The sequence below is a fragment of the Polypterus senegalus genome, chromosome 14 (genome assembly GCF_016835505.1).
Source record: "Polypterus senegalus isolate Bchr_013 chromosome 14, ASM1683550v1, whole genome shotgun sequence".
Classification (NCBI taxonomy): domain Eukaryota; kingdom Metazoa; phylum Chordata; class Cladistia; order Polypteriformes; family Polypteridae; genus Polypterus; species Polypterus senegalus.
This window is the reverse complement of record NC_053167.1, coordinates 123,256,789-123,277,233: the sequence shown is the minus strand read 5'-3', so window position 1 is coordinate 123,277,233 and position 20,445 is coordinate 123,256,789. Positions and strand designations below refer to the sequence as shown.

Sequence of the window (20,445 nt, the reverse complement as noted above, 5' to 3'; positions counted from 1 at the left end):
ATTCACAACACAGCAAAGTCGAACCTGTTCTCACCGTGATGAAATCTCACACTGCCACCTGGTGGATTCTTCCAGATTTACGTAAAGTACGCGCACAAGTATAAACAGTTAAACGCTTGCGTAGCAGGAGCGTCCACTACAGCATGCGTCGCGTCGCATGAAGTATAAACCTGGCCTAAGTCAGGGCCTTCAACTCCAACCAGTTGCTTAGTTAGACGCCAAGTCTTATTGTTAATTAAACTCATTCTTTAACTCATTCTTAAGAATTACCAGAGCCTACAAAAAAATTGTAGATCCGTCCCACCTTAAATCGCTTCCTAAAACCGTTCTCACCTCTTCGCCAGCCTCCTTTGTCCTGTAAATGTGCCGATAAAAACAAACTGCAAGCAGCCAGCTATTCCATCCCCCCACCGACTCAGAGCGTGCACGAACTTCTCCGAGCTCATGCCTCGATCATCTGGGAGTGAAGTGGAGTTTTAGAGTGGAAATAATAGATTGTTATTTGGAACACACGCATTTCACGTGTGTTCTGTTTCTACAGTAATCCGTGTAAACACATTTTGAACATAATGTTAAAACAGAAACTTTTTCATATTTTAGTAATAAATGTTACAAAATGTAGACATAAACTATAAAATGTGTGAAGCCTGACAGCCAAAGAGCAAATAAACACTTTCATAAAAGGTTCAAGACTTTTACAACAGCTTCCATGGTGTACTGGTAAGATTTCGTCACTTAGAGCACAGTAGACTTGTTGTGCTTCAAGAGATCGGAGTTCAATTCCTTGTTGGGGAGAAAATTTATTTATTTTTAACCTTCGCCATTCTGCCTGCCTGAACTCCCTGTCTATCTATATAGTAATAACAGTAATTTTATTATTATATAGGAGCTTCCCTGTCTGCCTATCATATAGTGCCTTTCCTTCCTACCTATCTATATATCTATCCCCTTAGCTGATTTTTATATATCTATTATACAGTGCCTTCCCTGTTTATTTATATATCTAGTGCCTTCTCTGCCTGTCTGTCTGTCTGATTGCATATAGCACTGAACTTACTGCTCTGTACTATTCTGTCCTCTGCATGTCCTGGAGTACAAAAGAAACACCACCATACAGCAAGATTGGGGAAAAAACACACTGATTACAAACCGCAAGATGAATGAAAGAGACAATATATGTAATAACATCATCGCACTAATGCAATATTATTTGAAAACGAACAGCGCCCGATCTGATAATATTTCCGGTGCCGCATCCGAGTGGCAGCCTTTCCAGCAGCTCCGTATATGACTTTATCTTTTTACCTTTTTATCTCTATTTTTCTCTATTTCACTGATCACTTCTACCACTTTCTTTTATGTGGAATTGCTCCCTGGACACTTTTTACTATTTTACTATTTGACATGGATTTTTACGCTCCGAGAATCGCTTATTCAAGTAGTCAGCTTAAAGCACTGAGAAGAAATGCTTATGGCGGTGTGGTTCCTTATTTACCTGACGAGGTAAGAAGACGATATCGGGCAGCCGAGCCGGCGCAAAGATAAAAGTTAAGATTAAATCAAGACAACTTGAGAGAAAATGGCTTCTGTGATCCTGGGAAATGTAAACTCACTACCAAATAAGATCGACGAACTGGCTGTGCTGGTGAAAAATGTCAGAACCTACAGAGAATGCAGCTTGCTGTGTTTTAGTGAAACGTGGCTAACGTCTATCATCCCAGATGCTAACGTGGAGCTACCGGGTTTAGCACAGTTAGAGCGGACAGAGACGCAAGTACCTGTGGAAAGAAGAAAGGAGGAGGACTCGCTCTCTATGTCAATACAAAGTGGTGCAACTCAGGACATGTAAACGTTAAAATCTCCACTTGCTGCAGGGACATCGAACTGTTGGCCGTAAGTCTGCGCCCCTATTACTTGCCCAGAGAGTTTGGACACGTGATTGCTGTTATTGTTTACATCCCCTCAATCGAACGCGGAGATAGCGAATGACATCATCCATTCCAGTTGCTAAGTTACAAACGCAGCACCCTGAGGCACTTGTGCTAATCGCTGGAGACTTTAACCATGTAACGCTGGACAAAACATTACCTGCCTTCTCCCAGTATGTGGATTGTAACACTCGGGGAAACAGGACTATTGACCTACTGTATGCAAACGTTAAAGACGCATACAGGCCACCCCACTGCCTCGCTTGGGAAAGCAGATCATAACCTGGTTCTGCTTCAGCCTCAATACAAACCAAGAGTGAGGGCGCTACCTACAACTACACGCTCATTCAGGAAGTGGTCCCTGAGGCAGAGCAGGCTCTGAGAGACTGCTTTGGAACTACAGACTGGGATATATTGCTTGGGTCACATAGTGAGAACATTGAAGAGGCTGTTGAATGCACAACTGATTACATCAACTTCTGTATGGACATTGTAGTTCCAGTAAGAACAGTATGCTGCTATGCTAACAACAAGCCATGGATTACAAGTGACATCAAGGGCCTTTTGAACCAGAAGAAAAGGGCTTTTAAAGGTGGTGATAAGCATGAGCTCAAGTGCGTGCAGAAGGAACTCCGAGTCCAGCTCAGGGCGGCGAAAGAGCAGTACAGGAGAAAGCTGGAGCAGAAGTTGCAGAACAACAGCATGAAGGAAGTGTGGGATGGGATGAAGATTATCACTGGCTGCAGCTCGAGCGGGTGCCGCCATCGAGACAGACGTGGAGAGAGCAAACCAAATGAACAACTTCTTTAATAGGTTTGATCACAGTAACCCACTCTCACCTGGAGTACTGCATCCTCCAACCATCCTTCTGCTGATACCAGCATAGGTGAGACATCCCCACCCACAATTACAGCAGCCCAGGTGAGCAGAGAGCTGAAAAGACTTTGTGCCAGCAAAGCAGCGGGTCCAGATGGTGTATCGCCACGATTGCTGAAGGCCTGTGCGTTGGAACTGGGGAGTCCTCTACAGCGCATCTTCAACCTGAGCCTGGAACAGGGAGAGTCCCAAGGCTTTGGAAAACATCTTGTATCACTCCTGTCCCAAAGGTATCACGTCCTAGTGAGCTGAATGACTTCCGCCTGTTGCTCTGACGTCACATCTGATGAAGACCATGGAGCGGCTGCTGCTTCACCACCTGAGGCCACAGGTCCGCCACAGCCTCGACCCTCTGCAGTTCGCATACCAGGAGAAGGTGGGAGCGGAGGATGCCATCATCTATATGCTTCATCGATCCCTCTCCCACCTGGACAGAGGCAGTGGTGCTGTAAGAATTATGTTTTGGACTTCTCTAGCGCCTTCAACACCATCCAACCTCTGCTCCTTAGGGATAAGCTGACTGAGATGGGAGTAGATTCACACCTGTGGCATGGATTGTGGACTATCTTACAGACAGACCTCAATATGTGCGTCTTGGGAACTGCAGGTCTGACATTGTGTGCAGCAATACAGGGCGCCGAGGGGACTGTACTTTCTCCGGTCCTGTTCAATCTATATACATCAGACTTCCAATATGACTCGAGTCCTGCCACGTGCAAAAGTTCGCTGATGACACTGCTATTGTGGGCTGCATCAGGAGTGGGCAGGAGGAGTACAGAAAGTTAATCAAAGACTTTGTTAAATGGTGCGACTCAAACCACTTACACCTTAACACCAGCAAGACCAAGGAGCTGGTGGTGGATTTTAGGAGGCCCAGGCCCCTCATGGACCCTGTGATCATCAGAGGTGACTGTGTGCAGAGGGTGCAGACCTTTAAATATCTGGGAGTGCAGCTGGATGACAAATTGGACTGGACTGCCAATACTGATGCTCTATGTAAGAAAGGTCAGAGCAGACTATACTTTCTGAGAAGGTTGGCATCCTTCAACATCTGCAGTAAGATGCTGCAGATGTTCTACCAGACGGTTGTGGCGAGTGCCCTCTTCTACGCGGTGGTGTGCTGGGGTGGCAGCATAAAGATGAAAGACGCCTCACGCCTGGACAAACTTGTTAAGAAGGCAGGCTCCATTGTAGGATTAAAGTTGGACAGTTTAACATCTGTGGCAGAGCGACGGGCACTAAGCAAACTCCTGTCAATCATGAATAATCCACTGCATCCACTGAACAGTGTCATCTCCAGGCAGAGGAGTAGCTTCAGTGACAGACTTTTGTCACTGTCCTGCTCCACTGACAGACTGAGGAGATCGTTCCTCCCCTACACTATGCGACTCTTCAATTCCACCCGGGAGTAAATGCTAACATTAATTTTATTTTAATTTTTTCATTTTTATTACTATTTAATTTAATATTGTTTCTTTGTATCAGTATACTGCTGCTGGATTATGTGAATTTCCCCTTGGGATTAATAAAGTATCTATCTATCTATCTATCTATCTATCTATCTATCTATCTATCTATCTATCTATCTATCTATCTATCTATCTATCTATCTATCTATTTTAGAATAAAAACATACATTTGATTTCAGTCAGTCTGTAAGAGGCAGTGTAAATGCATGATAATTGTAAAGGTTAGCTTTTTTTTTAATTCAGTTCCATTCTGTCAGTCGCGTTCACTATTCCCCAACCAAAAGACACCCCCCGCCCCCAACACTGCGGTTTTCACATAAAGACGCGATATAACTCAAATGTGATTTATTTGGAGACGCTCTATACTCAAATGTTATTTATATAGGGAAGAAAGTACAATGTCAGCTGCTCATTCAGTGTAATAGGAACCATAGCACAGAGAGATGTGTACAGTGCAAAAAGTATACATGTTGTGAATGCAGTCACGAGTACGCTGCAGAGCTATAGCTTATCTTTATGTGAAAACACCATTCTCAGATTAGGGAAGGATCCTGAACACGACTGAGAGAATGAAAAGTGAATATAAAAAAAAAAACTAACCTTTACAAGTATCATAAATTACACTGGCTGTTACACACTGAAATCAAATGCATGTTTTTATTCTAAAATAGTAAGAATAAGAGCAGTTTACTTCTCAAAACTGAATCGAACTCGCGACCTTTTAAATACTAGTCAGCAGCTGATACCATTACGCTACCATGGCAGCTGTAGTAAGTGTGTGTCATTGTGTCATGCTAAGGCGGCTTTTTTCTGCAGTTATATTTTTGAATAAACGCATACTTGTTCTGTTATATTTGTACCTTTTGTGAAAGTGTTTGATATTTGGACTTCAGGCTTCATACATTATATAGTTTATGCTTACATTTTGTCATCTACTACTAGAATATAAAAAACGTTTCTGTTTTAAAAATGTGTTTACACGGATTACTGTAGAAACGGAACACACGTGAAATGCGTGTATTGCAAATAATGATCTATTATTTTCACTCTAAAACTCCACTTCACTCCCAGATAATCAATCAAGGCATGGGCTTGGAGAAGTTTGTGCACGTTCTAAGTCGTTGGGGTGATGGAATAGCCGGCTACTTGCAGCTTTTCTTTTATCAGCACATTTAAATTAACAAAAGACACTGGCGGAGAGCTGAGAACGGTTTTAAGAAGCGATTTAAGGTGGGACGGCCCTACGAGTTTTTTCGTAGGCTCTGGTAATTCTAGTGTTAATTCCATGGCTTGTTGTTGCTATAATTGTGCAATAGTAGACATTTCCAAAATTGTTGATTTTCTGTTTTCTAACAGCACTGTTAAAATGGTTTGTGGACCTGAGCAGATCAGCATTCCCGAGACCTTCACCTTTCTTCATTTTCAGATATTGTATGATGGACACAGTTTGCTGGTCATGTTTTGGCTCATTTTTTATCTTATTTTTGCTTATTGTTGTTTGGCTGTTAATTAAGGAAAAAGAAACAATTAAGGGCTCTAGGTCATCAATCAGTCAAATAAAATGAATTCAAAAAGAAGTTAATTAGCTGCAAAAACAAGTCACTAATTACGAAAAGGGTTAGAATGAAAACCTGCAGCCACTGCGGCCCTCCAGGCCTGGAGTTTGAAACCACTGCTCTGCGATATCGTTTTGAAGAACCACTTTAACACCTTAAGAAACAGCAATAGTATATAAAGCCAAGAATTTCTTGCAACGCGGCTAAGGCTGCACATCACAATATAGTATAATATTTCAGCTATTTGTAATATCATTTTGCTTAAATAAGTTTACACATTTGATAATGGATTAATGTTCTGACCGGGGCTGTTGGCTGCTTTGTGCCCATTGCAAATGAAATAGTTTAAGGTGGGTCACAAAATGGACACATGTAGAATTAATCATTTGTTCATTTTCACAAAACATACAGAATCATTGTCCTTGCAGTTATCTGTGGTTTCACTCCACTACATATCCTAGGTTTCCACCATGACCCACCTTGTAAAAGTAATCATCTATAGGCTGTAAGAAGCACTGATAAATATCACCCATAAACTTCACTCCTACAAGTTTGGTTTTCAGTTCACTTAACATCAAAAAAAGAATTGATGGAGTCTAAGTGATTTAATATCTAGCAGCAAAAATGCACATTAAAGATTTATTTAAAAATTCGATATTGGTTCTTTTCACAGGAGAGATCTGTAAGGGAAAGACTACAGTCGTGCAATCAGACCTAAAGTATTGAACATGACACAGCACTCCATACGTGTGCATTCAGCCATCCAGGACAGCACAATAACTGTATACACTCATTAAAAATGAAAGAAATAGAAAAGGCAGCTGCCCTAGCAGGCTGCCACAGTATAAATGCATACAGTTAGTGGATATGGCATAAAGAGAAAACATGTGGGCCGAAATACAGTAAGTGAGTAAATGAATAAGGTTTTTATTTTTAATATTCTAAAATCGATAGTGTTCAACAAAAAGACTGTTTTGGGCATTTAAAGTCATACTCTGCGCTTCCCTTTCTTAGATATGAGTGGCTTTTGTTTCAGAGTTTAAGACAAGACAAGGGCGAGCCAGATCATTTAAACTGATGATTGGTATGGTTTTTGACCATTTTCTCCCTGTCATTATTGCCTTTTACTCCACATTTCTCTTTCCTCCATATAGTCAATCTGTTTTATTCTGTTGATTTATTGCACTCATTCACTAGTGTTGCTGATCATCCACCTATTCCCTGACTTTTTTCTACACTCTTTAAAAAGGCTGGTTCTTTAAACGCACTTTATAGCTCTTTACTGGGTTATTTGGTTCCTCATAGCACCATTGCTTGACCATGCACCATTTCATTCTGGGAAATGTTCTTTCCATGTGAAAGTTGGATATTTGTGCTTTGAAAAACTTCCTAATATGTAGAAAGAAACTGAAATCTTTAATCTACTGTATGGTGGGCTACCTAGCAGGACACTAACATATTAAGAAAACCTGTGTTATCAGACATATGCAGCAGAAGTCCTTTTAAATTCCAGAGGATTTGGTATTTCATAAATCTGTTATCTATTTGTGGTTATTCACTGTATGGAGCCTGTTACTGTTCTAAATAAATGCAGGTTCTTTCTGGAACTTTCATGTGGATGGGTCTTTTGGGAATGACAAATGGTTCTTCTATGGTAGAGGTGGGCCTGGAGGTCCACAGTGGCTGCAGGTTTTCATTCTAACCCTTTTCCTAATCAATGACCAGTTTTCACTGCTAATTAACTTCTTTTCCCATCATTTTAATAGCCCTGTTTTTAAGGATTCAATCCTCTGAATGTATTCCTTTCTTCATTAAATGACAGCCAAACAGAAATGAGATGTGAAACGAGCCGAAAGATGAGCAGCTAAACTGGGATTTCAAACTCCAACCAGTCTTAATGAGAAGCCGATTCTTACTGTTAATTAAACCTGTTATTTAATTCCATGGCTTGTTGCTGCTCTCATTCTGCCACAGCAGACATTTCCAAAACCGTTCAGTTTTCTGTTTTTTTCTAAGAACACCATCAAAATGTTTTGGTGAACTGAGAGGTCAGCCTTACCAAGACCATCACCTTTCTTTAGTTTCAGATATTGTGTGATGGGCACAGGTGAGCTGGTCATGGTGGTGGCTTGTTTTTGGTCTCATTACTGTTTGGCTGCTAATTAGGGAAAAGGAGATAACTAAGGTGCCTGAGTCAAGTCAATTAAAAATAAGGCAAAACACGTTAATTGGCAGCAAAAAACGGTCACTAATGAGGAAGATGGTTAAAGTGAAAACCTGCAGCCACCTGTGCCCTATGGCACGTGTGGGCAAAGTCAGTCCTGGAGGGCCGCAGTGGCTGCAGGTTTTTGTTCCAACCCAGTTGCTTAATTAAAAAACAATCCTTGTCAATAATTACATTTCACGGCCTGTTAGTGCTTTAACTCTGCTATATCAGGTCATTCTCATATCCTAGATTTTCTTCCCCTTTCTAAGGATATCATTCAAATGATCTGAAGTCTAAAATGGAGGAGTAATTCTCAGTCCTTCACATTTTTTTCTCTTCACTTTCCTTCCAAGTATTTAATTAAACCAATTAGTGCGTGATAAATATACACAGGAGTAAATGGTAACAAGCTAAATTGAGAAATGCTGGTTTCTTTTGTCATTTGTATCTTATTGCTAATATGGAGCAATTAAAAAACAACACTACAGCTGTTTAAGACTAAAATAAGTGATAAGGGTTCAAAATCTTAATGAGCGAAACAACTAAAGTGAAGCAGAAGTGTCACTTGAGTAGTAAGTGCTTTTTATTAAGCAACTGGGTTGGAACAAAAACCTGCAGCCACTGCGGCACTTCAGGAATGACTTTGCCCACCCCTGCTCTATGGCATCGCTACGAAGAGCCACCGTGGCACCTCCATTTTTAAGACTGCTATTCTGGGTAACAACACTATTAAATATACAAACTTCATTAATGGCGCTTTCCTGGGCCATTAAAAAACATTTTACTCTTGGAAGGGTTCTTAATAATATGTGTTTCCTAATATGTGGACAAAACTGAAATCTCTAATGGATAGTAGCCGACGTGGTGGGATGCTAACAGATCAAGAAAACCTGAGTTCAACCTTTGTTATTGTATGCAGCCAGAATTCATTAAAATCAGCAAGCCATAGGCATCTGTTATCATGTATTCATGGTTCTATATGGAACCTGCTCTGGATCAGAATAAACAAAGGCTCCTTCTGGGACCTTCATGTGGATTGTTCTTTTGCTGACCAAAAATGGTTCCAGTATGGTAAAGGTGTCCAATCCCAGTCCTGCAGGCTTCTATTCTAACCCTTCTCATAATTAATTACCATTTTTTATTTTTAATTAACTTTTTTTTTCTTCATTTTAATTGACTTCCCGTTTAAGACTTAGACCCCTTAATTGTTGCTTTTTCCCTTTATTAGCAGCTGAGCAATAATGGGATTCAAAATGAGGCAACACATGACCAACGGACCAGTGTCCATCTTTATATATAATATGATACCATGGCTGTTCGTTTCTTTGTGCAGGATTTTAAATCACCTGTAGCTCGCAAACCATTTGACCTATTGACCTGAAATTTGGTACACATATACTACATGACATCTGATATACGCTTTTCGCTTGATTGACCTCCAAGGTTATTTCTTTTTTTATTTTTATTTTATTTGATTGTAGAAGAAACTCTCGGAGCGGGCAGCAGGTACGGTATGGGCGCCGTTCTCATTCCCTACCACCTTCGCCATCACTTCCCCTACCTCTTCATATCTTAAATCATTCTTGAGGCAGGTTGTAGACTTAAGTGCCAGCTTCAGTGGAAAATTAAGGAAAATGTACTAAGTAATTGCAACACAAACACTGACTTAATCAGTTTTAACATGAAAAGATGCTGACGAAAGAAGAGAAGAAGCAGGTGGCTAGGATGGAGAAAAGAAGAGCTGCTCAGGAAGCAGTAAGCGCATCAACCTCTGAGCAAACGAATGCTAAACAGAGACAGAGAAAGAGGATGAAAACTACAAGTCAAGTGTATTCGTGCAGTGCGCCATTACTGGTCATACAATAACTGAAAATAAAAGAAGGTAGATAGATACTTTATTAATCCCAAGGGGAAATTCACAAAAAAAAAAAGTTGTTTCGTTTTTTGCTTAGCTCCAGCTCTACTGCCACGATACCGCCTTCTTACCTCGTCAGGTAAATAGGGAACCACACCGGCATGGGCATTTGTTCTCAGCACTTGAAGTTGACTACTTGAATAGACGAGTCTCGGCGTGTAAAAATCCATGTCCAAGTAATTGTAATGCAGTAAAAGTAGTAAAAAGTGTCTAGGGAACGAGTCCACATAAAAGAAAGTGATAGTAATGATCAGTAAAATAGAGAAAAAGGTAGAAAAATAAAAGTCGAACACAGAGCTGCTGAAAAGGCTGTCACTTGCGGCGGCGCCGGATGTCACAATGTTCACAAAGGTGAAGGTCTCAGTAATGCTGATCCACTCAGGTCAACAAAACATTTTCTGAGGTATCACCCATTGCACGGCTGCGCTCGGGTCCTAATTTGGGATTGTGGAAGTAACCCCTGAGGAAGACTGGAATAGTTCAATCAATTAGTCTCTATTCAGTCACCGATGGGTACATGAATTCATGCTATGCAAAGCAGAAGAGCAAAATTTTCCGGTTTCAATCGGCTTTTAATATTCATTTTCCTCCCTCCCCCTTAGAAACAGCATCTAAGCATTTCATCAATTCGGACAACTGTTTCCTTTTTGTGTACGTGTCAAGAGGGGCCCCAAAGAAAGAAAAATCATCTTTCCTGTCTCTAACAGATGAGTTTCTAAAGAAGGAAGTTGTCTTATGTCAGCTTACTTCAGTCTGTCTTATGACAGATGCCTGTATGAATAACCTACCATTATAGCAGAACAACTTTTAACACTTAATAGCCTGCAAGCAGTTACATTTTCTTTCACAGGATCCTAAGGTGGTTCGTCGTGTGGTGGGTATGGCAATGTGCTCTATCGCTACATGCTTACAAAAAAGAAAATCAAGAGGTTTGGAAATGTCTAGTGTGGCAGAATGAGAGCACCCACAAGCCCTGGACATAAATAACCACAAGAATTGGCTTCTAATTAAGAAACTCGCTGGAGTGAAATTGGTTGGAGTTTGGGACCCCGACTTAGCTTGTGTTCTGTTGGCTCGCTCCACATATCATTTCTGTTTGACCGCCATTTCAGTTAAAAAAAGCAATTCAGACAACTGAGTCTTCTAAAACAAGGCAATGAAAATGACAGGAAAAGAAGTCAAATAACAACAAGGACAGTGGCAGAAAACTAAATTTGCACCGACTGCGGCCCTCCAGATTTGGAGTTGGACACCCCTGCCCTATGGCATTGCCCTGAAGAACCACTTTGGCACTTTTATTTTTTTTTAAGGACTTGGTGTCTATTTTGGAAACGAGGGGTGCACAGTGAGAAGCAGTGTTAGCTCAGTCCATCACAAGGCACACTCACGCACACACTGAAATGCGGGCAATTTAAACTGTTAGAAAATCCAGTAAAAATAAACATTAAGTGTACATTTTCACAGTAAAAAAAAGGGTGATACAATAAACAGTTAAAATAAGCGATACAGGTCTTTACATTTACAGTACTTGTAAGCAGTATTTTAGCTGACAATATCAATTGTTTCAATGGGCACTAGTGTTTAATGAATAATTAATTGTTACATGGGCGGCATGGTGGCGCAGTGGTGGTGCTGCTGCCTCGCAGTTAGGAGGCCCGGGTTCGCTTCCCGGGTCCTCCCTGCGTGGAGTTTGCATGTTCTCCCCGTGTCTGCGTGGGTTTCCTCCGGGCGCTCCGGTTTCCTCCCACAATCCAAAGACATGCAGGTTAGGTGGATTGGCGATTCTAAATTGGCCCTAGTGTGTGCTTGGTGTGTGGGTGTGTTTGTCCTGCGGTGGGTTGGCACCCTGCCCAGGATTGGTTCCTGCCTTGTGCCCTGTGTTGGCTGGGATTGGCTCCAGCAGACCCCCGTGACCCTGTATTCGGATTCAGCGGGTTAGAAAATGGATGGATGGATGGATAATTGTTACATTGCCGAAAACTTACAAAGGTGCAGAATTCTAAATTTGCATAAAGTTGGTATATTTGCATAAAGGAACGTCCCCTTTAAAGCAAAGCTGCAAATCCTTCTTTCCTCATAACTCTCCTTATTTTTGCACTGTGAGAAAACTTTAATGATAATTAGCAAAATAATCTTTCAGTGTGTTCTTAATGTTTTTTGAGTTTTTTGAGTTACAGATGCTGATTCATTCTGAGTTACTTGCGATATACTGGCAAAACTGTAGCACACCCTACATCAGAATCACGGCTTGTCCTTCTCCACTCGAAAACGTGACTTATATGAACAATGGATGACACCCAACAACTATTTTTTGTAGAGAAGATGGCAAAATGAGTGTTTCTTAACAGGAATGTATTTTTGTTATATGGTGTAATGAAACTGGTACGAGTTTTCAACAAGACAAAGTTGTTTTGTGGAGTGTTATTATGATGGGAAATGTTCTTTAATGAAAGTTTAATGAATGTATAAAAAATTATTATAATATTATAATAATGAATGTATAATGGACATATTTTACAAACGCAGTGTCCACAAGGCCTGCAGCATTGAGCAGGACCCCTTACAACCCTCACATGGACTTTTCACACACTGCCATCCAAGAGAAGATACTGCAACATCAGTGCCAGATCTGCCAGCCTGCGGGAAAGCTTTTACCCCCAAGCTGTCAGACTCCTTAACACCAGGCTATCCCCTGGGATCTTCCACACTTCCACACTCAACCACCTCTAAAAACAGAACTTTTATACATGCCGGCCACTTTCCTGCAAAGACGAGTGTGCATGAAGAAAAGAACTGAAAATCTCATACTGACCTTGAAGGATTTGGACACTCTTGATATCCTTCTGCTGTGAAACCTGACCTGTCATTGTTTACACGTCTTAAACAATTATTATCATACACTGATCATTTCTGTATTATCTATATCATTTATTTATTTATTTATTATATTACATATTTATTGATTATATTTATGTATTTATTCTAAATTGGCCCTAGTGTGTGTGCTTTGTGTGTGTGTGTTCTGCGGTGGGTTGGCGCCCTGCCCAGAATTTGGTTCCTGCCTTGTGCCCTGTGTTGACTGGGATTGGCTCCAGCAGACCCCCATGACCCTGTAGTTAGGATTCAGCCAGTTGGAAAATGGATGGATGGACGGATTCCAAATACCATACATTGCATCAATGTTCATATTGCTTACTACACGTCAATATTGCTGCTACTTCTTTGTCTTGTCTTTGCGCAATGTCTTGTCTTGTCTGCGTTTTAATTTTATTCTATTTTTAATTTATTATTTGCACTTTGTGTTGTTACACTGTGGACCCTGAGTTTCGTAATTTCATCTGTATGTATACTTGTATATGACTGAAATGACAATAAAGTTTGCTTTGGTTTTTGGCTTTGGCATTGGTGCAGATTTTTTGGATAGAAGATGATTTTGAAAAGAAAATATTGGAATATGAATGTTTTTGTTATACTGTATAATGGACCTGGATATGCTTTAATAGGAATTGTAATTCATTTGTGTGTGAAAATGTAGTTGGTGTGAGCTTTCAATAAGTTGATTTGTGCTTTGTATTTTGTACTGTGCAAAGAAAAGCCAAGCAAAATGACACCTTTTATTGGCTAACTAAAAAGATTACAATTTACAAGCTTTCGAGGTAACTCAGGCCAATTCTTCAGGCAAGATGTACTGTGCAAATAAAGTCTACATTGACAGTTGATGTTTTTGTAATGTATAAATGTTCTTAGGCGCAGCTGTTAGCTTCTGCTTATTAAGTGTATGTTATAAATTAATAATCACACCACCTAAGCATTGTTTTTATTTGAGGTAATTTAATATTAATGATGACAGAACTTTAATTGCCAGCTGTAATGATTTTCCTGTCACAAACTGTGCACTGGTCTACACTTCTGACATTTTTTTGATGGTTAAATGATTGCCAGCTAAGCTGCCAGTCATGTAACCATTAAATTACAGCCAATTTTTTACAGCGTAGTGCCACCAAATCCACCTAACAACTCATTCTTAATGGGAGGGAAAACTGGAGCATCCAAAAAAACCATACAGAAAGGGAGAACACGCAAAACTCCACACATGCGGGGTCAGTGGTGAGATGTGAACCCAGTCTTCTGGATGTTTTTTAACAGAAATGAAAAAGCCACTCATTTTATAACCTGCTTAGTCCTAAACTGGGTTGTGGTGGGACAGGGTGGTGCTAGAGCCTGTCCCAGCTAGCATAGGGCTCAAGGCAGGAACAAACCCTGAACAGGGCGTCAGACCATCGCAGGGTGAACACAGACACGCACACACCTCAGCCACACACCAGGGCCAATTTAGGACTGCCGTCTCACCTAACCTGCATGCCTTTGGAATGAGAGAGAAAACCAGAGCACCACGCATAGAGGACGTGAATTCTGGTCTCCTTACTGTGAGGCAGAAGCGGTACCACTGCGCCACCCTGCCATCCAAAATGAAAAAAGAAAAAGACGAGAAAAAAAAAAAGCTTTTTGGAACATTAAGAGTGATCTAATTTTGGTTATTTCTGATTAAGAACTCGCTGTGCACTTGCAAATCATATACAAATTAAATAGAAACTATATCAAGATGTCTGTTATAGTACTTAACTGCAAGAAATGAACGCTTAACGCCTTGAGCGTACTTTTGTCTAGGCAGAGTAAAACAAGCAATTCCTAAAATGTCTGCTAGGGGGCGCGTCATGGCAAAATATAAGATCTTGACTTCAGCCTTTTTAAAATGACTTCCGTCGCCTCTGAAGGAGACTGAGTGGTCAGCAAAGCGTATGAATGGATGAAGTGTGGCTTTTTCTCTTTGTTACAAAAATTAAATTAAGATAGATAGATAGATAGATAGATAGATAGATCCTGTGTCTTTTGATCTTAAAGAGAAGTACATTATTTCAACATGTTTATCCGGGTAGCCAATAACCGTGCAACTTTTTTTTACATCAAAGCAACATAACAGGCGGAGAGTATTTCCACGTCACGTTCTTGTCCACCTCAATGTCAGTATGTATAATGCTGTCCATTATGAGCAGCATTATAAAACAGCACGATCACCGAGGACAGCACTTCGTTAAGACCGTAATCAAGACAGAGAGTTCGAGAAAAATCAGCCGTACGCTCTGACAAAGCACATACACAGTTTAAATGTGGAAGGGTTATAAACGGCAGCACTTCGCTTCCAGCTGAGATTAGCTAGTCGGTACTTTAAGAAACCAAATGGAATTAAAAGTATTGGATTGCTGTGTACGCGAAGCACGGAGAGTCAAAGCAGTACATTTACTACACTTGGATGATGTTATACAAGGTAACGACTGGTAGATTCAAAAATTTAAATGCATTCTGTATCGTAAATGTTCGTTGATGATTACGGTTTAGTGGCTTATTATTAATAAATATGGAAAGCATTCAGTAATAATACTTTATTAAATATCAGCATTTTATACTGCTGGTTACAAGTTCCATTAAATAGAAAATCGGATTTAGCGCAGCGCCATTCAGGTGAGCTTTGTTCGAGAGACTCTTCCGCGAATCGAAGAGAGGAGTTCTCTCCACTCACGCGAACACCCTAAGGGATTGCAGACGGTGGGCGGATGATGTCCTCTATCGATCTAATTCAGGCGGTGGGTGGACAATATCTTTGTTTGACTGCAAACAGCCTGCGTGTAAAGCAATGATCGCTGCAGATCATGTACTGTTTGTTATAGGTAGTCTCTTAAAAAAAATGAAAAATAAAAGAAAATCATTTAAGTAATCCCAAGTGATAATACATTTTACAGAGCAAAGATTTAAAAGGCATAATCTATACATTCTTCAACGTGTGCCCTGTCAATCAGCAGTTCATTTATTGTGTCTCACTTTCTTACCTATATATTTTGTATCTGGTCGTAAATCCCTGCTGATACCTTTCCACAAATTCGGTAAATTCCTGCGAGTGATGAAAAGGTCCTTTATCAGACAGCAGCCAGCCCAGAGGACCAGCAGCATCACTGGAAGTCGCTGTGGCAGCTGAAACCCAGCAGTGAAGACTCAGTGTTATCCACTCCCATGGAACCATTAGAAGCAGCAGTTTAAAAACAATATACCGGCAGGTCATACTTCACCCAGGGACTCTTCATTCTCCCAAAACTTGTCGAAGTCCTGTTGGCTAAAGAAAATGACAAAAAAAAAAAAGAAAAGAAAAACAAGAAAAATCAGTGGTCTGTGGAATCTTCAGAGATCGAAGCTAAAAAAACAAAAAGTACTTGGAATTCCCATAAGGTTGTTTAAACATTGCAAACAACAGAAGGAATGAGTTAAACAACCAAACCAAAGAGTGAAAGTTGATAAGAGACTGTGTCCCAAAACATCGCCGTTTATTCGGCTAAATTTATACAGCCTCCGTTTCTCAGGCTCAGAGAATATTGAAAGCGAGTGGAAAGCGCAACCCATCTGAGTAACGTGATGAGCTGGGAAAAAAATATAATGAAAACTGGGACTCGTGTCCGCCGGCACAGCTTACTTGGAAAGATCGGGGACTTCAAAGTACGGCGTATTTTAAAAGTAAGCTCGGAGCTGCAGTCCATGCGTACGAAATGAAACACGAATGAACATTTTTAAATAGAAAAATAATTTACCGGAATTAAATGGTTCAGGAAACGCGTTTATTATGCACGTGCCTGTTATGTACGAGTAACCTGCTGAACAAGAAGGCGCTATATAAATAAAAATGTATAAATCGGTCAAACATTCGATAATATCCTAAACGCAAAACTGAATATGTTATCCACGGGAAAGGAAATTCAATTATTTTTAAAAGCGTGATCTTCATTCTTGGAGACACTTTAGACATTAAACGTATTCATTCTTATATCTATTCGAATGTTTGTGTGATCAACGATAGACGAGAATCAGAAAGACCTCAAAGGTTAAGCTGCAAGTGAAAATTAAATATTGGCCATTAAATTTATTTTGGATAAGTTATATAAATGTATAAAAGTACATATACGGGAGGACGTTAGGAAGTATCCGACTGATATTCAGTTGAAAGATGAGTACCTTGCTGAAAAACTAATGAATAAAAAAATTAAGTAATATAATTTCATACACATTAATCAAATTTGTATTATGAGCCATAGATAGATAGATAGATAGATAGATAGATAGATAGATAGATAGATAGATAGATAGATAGATAGATAGATAGTGTGATGGACGGTGCACATGGACGGGCGTACCGGCCGGGATGGGGCAAGGAACAATACACGGCCGGGAGGCTACTGCTTGCTTTTTAGATAGATAGATAGATAGATAGATAGATAGATAGATAGATAGATAGATAGATAGATAGATAGATCGCAAGTTCAGACATACGTGTCTGGTTCTAATTAGTTTAGGTGTATTAACGTCGGGTTCCCTTCGACATACCTAAATAGCTTCATGTAGAAAGTTGAAACCCGTTCATGTAGCGGTCTCTTACAAGCTCAGAAAGATTCATGTGACTGTTTTTCCAGTCCCTTAAACAAGGAGATATCCGTGGCTGTCTCTAACAAGCTTAGGTAGATAGATTAATGTGACTGTCTCTTGCAAGCTTCACTAGATTCATGTGGCTGCCTCTTACAAGTTTAGACAGATTTATTTCGGCACCGCAACATCACTAGCGTAGTGTCAATTGAATTAAGTTTGTTTTTTCCTTTGTGCATTTGTCTTTTGTAAGCAGATAGTTAGGAAGATACAGTACCAGCTAGATTGAAAGATATGAAAGGCACATAGATAGATAGATAGATAGATAGATAGATAGATAGATAGATAGATAGATAGATAGATAGATAGTCAACAAGTTACGTAAAGCAGTTATACTAAACAACACAGCGCGAAGAATTAAAACGCAAACTTGCATAGGATGTCGATTATTAGTGTTATATTTAACTCTGCGTTATAAAACAGTCAAATCATCCTCGTGATATATGTTCCTGCAGTAATATCGATTAATAATGTTAGATGTTAATATATACATAATACATAAAACAATTAAATCTTCCTCGCGATATCTTGTAACTTTTATACATTCCATTCAGAGCCGTATTACTAACATGTTTAGGAAAAATGACTTACAATTTATTTTTAAAATATATCAGTTAACGAAATTGCACTATATAGGTATACACACATTCTTACCTGCTCTGTAAGTTTTTGTTTCTTCTACCACAGCAAGTAGTTATGAATACTTTATAATGATTATATAGTCAAAACGTAGTGTCTTTTTTGGTCTGGATATTCCGAGTAGAAAAAGTATGCTGAGAGTTTGTTCCGAAAAAAAGTCTGAATTAAAATAAATCGTAAAGAAATAACAAAAAGAAAAAAACTCAATATCAATAACAAGATGTTACAATAGCCGTCTAAAATATCAAACATAAAAACGTAAAAAAGTGCAAGAGGATCTTGTCAGTCCAAACATGAACTGACAGGGTATTGCCAACGGGGACTGCCGGCATCCATTGGAGGCTCTTTTTCTAGGTAGACGTTTCTGAGCCTTGTTGCTCTCAGGCTCCTCTTCTGTTCGCTTTGCCAACTCAAAGACTTCTCTTGCCTGTGCCTGTAGCCAGCAGCGCCTCCCCGTGAGTGTAATTTTGATCCGACAGCATGAGCTTACGCGCGGCTACCTGTAAGAGGACTGGTAAATGTCCCAAGTTGGATCTTCCTCTCACAAATGTACGGTCATTTTATGTTCTTCATCGACGAGAGCCGTATCTTTACAGCAGTCACCTATTCTGTTTTTTTTTTTTTCATATATTTATTTATGGAGTTATTCGATGCATGAACCCATAAGCGACGGTGCGGTGAGGAGCGCGTGCAGGTGGCTGAGAGCGAGCGTCCTGGAAGTGAGAAGCGCGTGCACGTGCGGCCGCTTCTGTTTCTGCAACGCCTGCCTGCGTGCTCTGCCTTTTTTAATTTTGCGCCGCAAACTTCTTCCCTAACTCTGGTTGGCTGCGTGCAGACCGGGTGTTTGAAGGTTCTGTTATCTCAGGCGAGGTATCGTCTTCTCCTCTTGTGCTTTTGGTTAACCGTTTACGGGACGATTGACACAAATGCACAGCAAAGGATGCGAGCGAGCGAGCTGGTGAGCACCGAGCCGCTCTCCTCGTAACTGACGGAAAGAGAGACGCAGCGGGGTGCTGATTTACTGCGCTCTGCATTCACATTGGATTATGAGAGGCGTTAGAAGGAGATAAAAATGATGCATCGCGCGGCACAATTTCTCGTACTGCTAGTAGACAGAAATAAAATATCTTAATGCGACCGGCCGGTTGATGCAGTCCTAGCAGGATGTTAACATATTGCACTCACTGTGACCCTTTGATTAAATTGGCTCTCTTCATAGTTCACCCTAGGGGATTTCTTCCCCCCTCAATAGAAGACATGACATCAGATGATAACTGCTTCTGGGGATGTGATCCCAACTGGACATTTAACACAAAAGCAGACTGCAGAGATAAGTTGTATTCTCTAATTTTAAAAGGGCATCTTTAATAACAGTTTCGAAAAATGAGCTATTGTGAAACCCCTGGAAAAACAGCCTGGCATAATAGTAACGGTTGAGATCGAAACTGTAATATTTGAATTCAGGAGATGCTGTTTTGCAGCTGTGGGTGTTTTTGTTTGCTTGTACATTTAAGATTAGGCGTTTCATTTTGTCCTTGCATGTATTGTGTTAAATAATCTACGAAACAAGATTTAAATCTTTTTTTCTGCTTTATTTTCTGTTATATTAGTATTATTTTTAACAAAATAAGACAGACTTCATTCACTTCTTTATTTTGTCTACAAGTTCACTCTGCTTCAGGTAAAAAGGCAGTGATATTCTCTCTCTCTCTCTCTCTCTATATATATATATATATATAGGAGTCTTAATGATTGGTAGCATTCAAATTAATGCAGAGTTGTAATTTTCATTATGTTTCCTGAAATGTTTTACAGACATCACCTTAAATGTTTTATTAAATATGTGTAAGTGTGGATCAGGAGCGATGCCAGGATTTCATAAATGGGTGGGCCTAATATTTTTATTAATGTTAAATACACATCTGTAAAAAAAAACAAAAACAAAAACTAAAAGTTCTGTCATTCCTGCACACTTGAGGATCCCCTACAGGCTCTGTCGAGATATTTAATAACCAACCTGGACGAAGAGAGTGGTCACTATTGCTAGCACTGTCTTCTCCTCTCCCTGTAGCACCGCAAAAAACTGACAAGTGAGGGCACCTGACTCCGCCCCCTTTCAGTCCCCCGACTATATATACCCCAACTGTCCCAGAAGGAGGCGTCATTTTCATAACTGCAACTTGCCAGACAGAGCTCCTGAGCAAACTGACCCTAACCCATGGTTAGAGCTGAGCCTTAATTTTGTTACTGGAAGCCCAAGGACAAGGACAATAATGCCTAATTAGCATTTTCCTTTTGTTTGAAACTTACTGTTAATTAAATGGGACTACTAGGT

General features: G+C 40.1%; 1 protein-coding gene across 1 annotated transcript in view; it reads right to left on the bottom strand.

Annotated features, from left to right (window-relative positions):
* brinp3a.1 (bone morphogenetic protein/retinoic acid inducible neural-specific 3a, tandem duplicate 1) overlaps positions 1-19,106 on the bottom strand; it is a 171,328-nt gene extending 152,222 nt beyond the window's left edge. Inside the window, exons 1-2 of the mRNA XM_039735649.1 lie at positions 18,126-19,106; positions 15,836-16,116 (exon numbers count right to left, since the gene is read on the bottom strand). Of these exons, the coding sequence (XP_039591583.1) occupies positions 15,836-16,065 (230 nt within the window). The 5' untranslated portion in view covers positions 16,066-16,116; positions 18,126-19,106. The remainder of the gene's footprint in view (positions 1-15,835; positions 16,117-18,125) is intronic.
* Between the last annotated feature and the right edge of the window lie 1,339 nt (positions 19,107-20,445).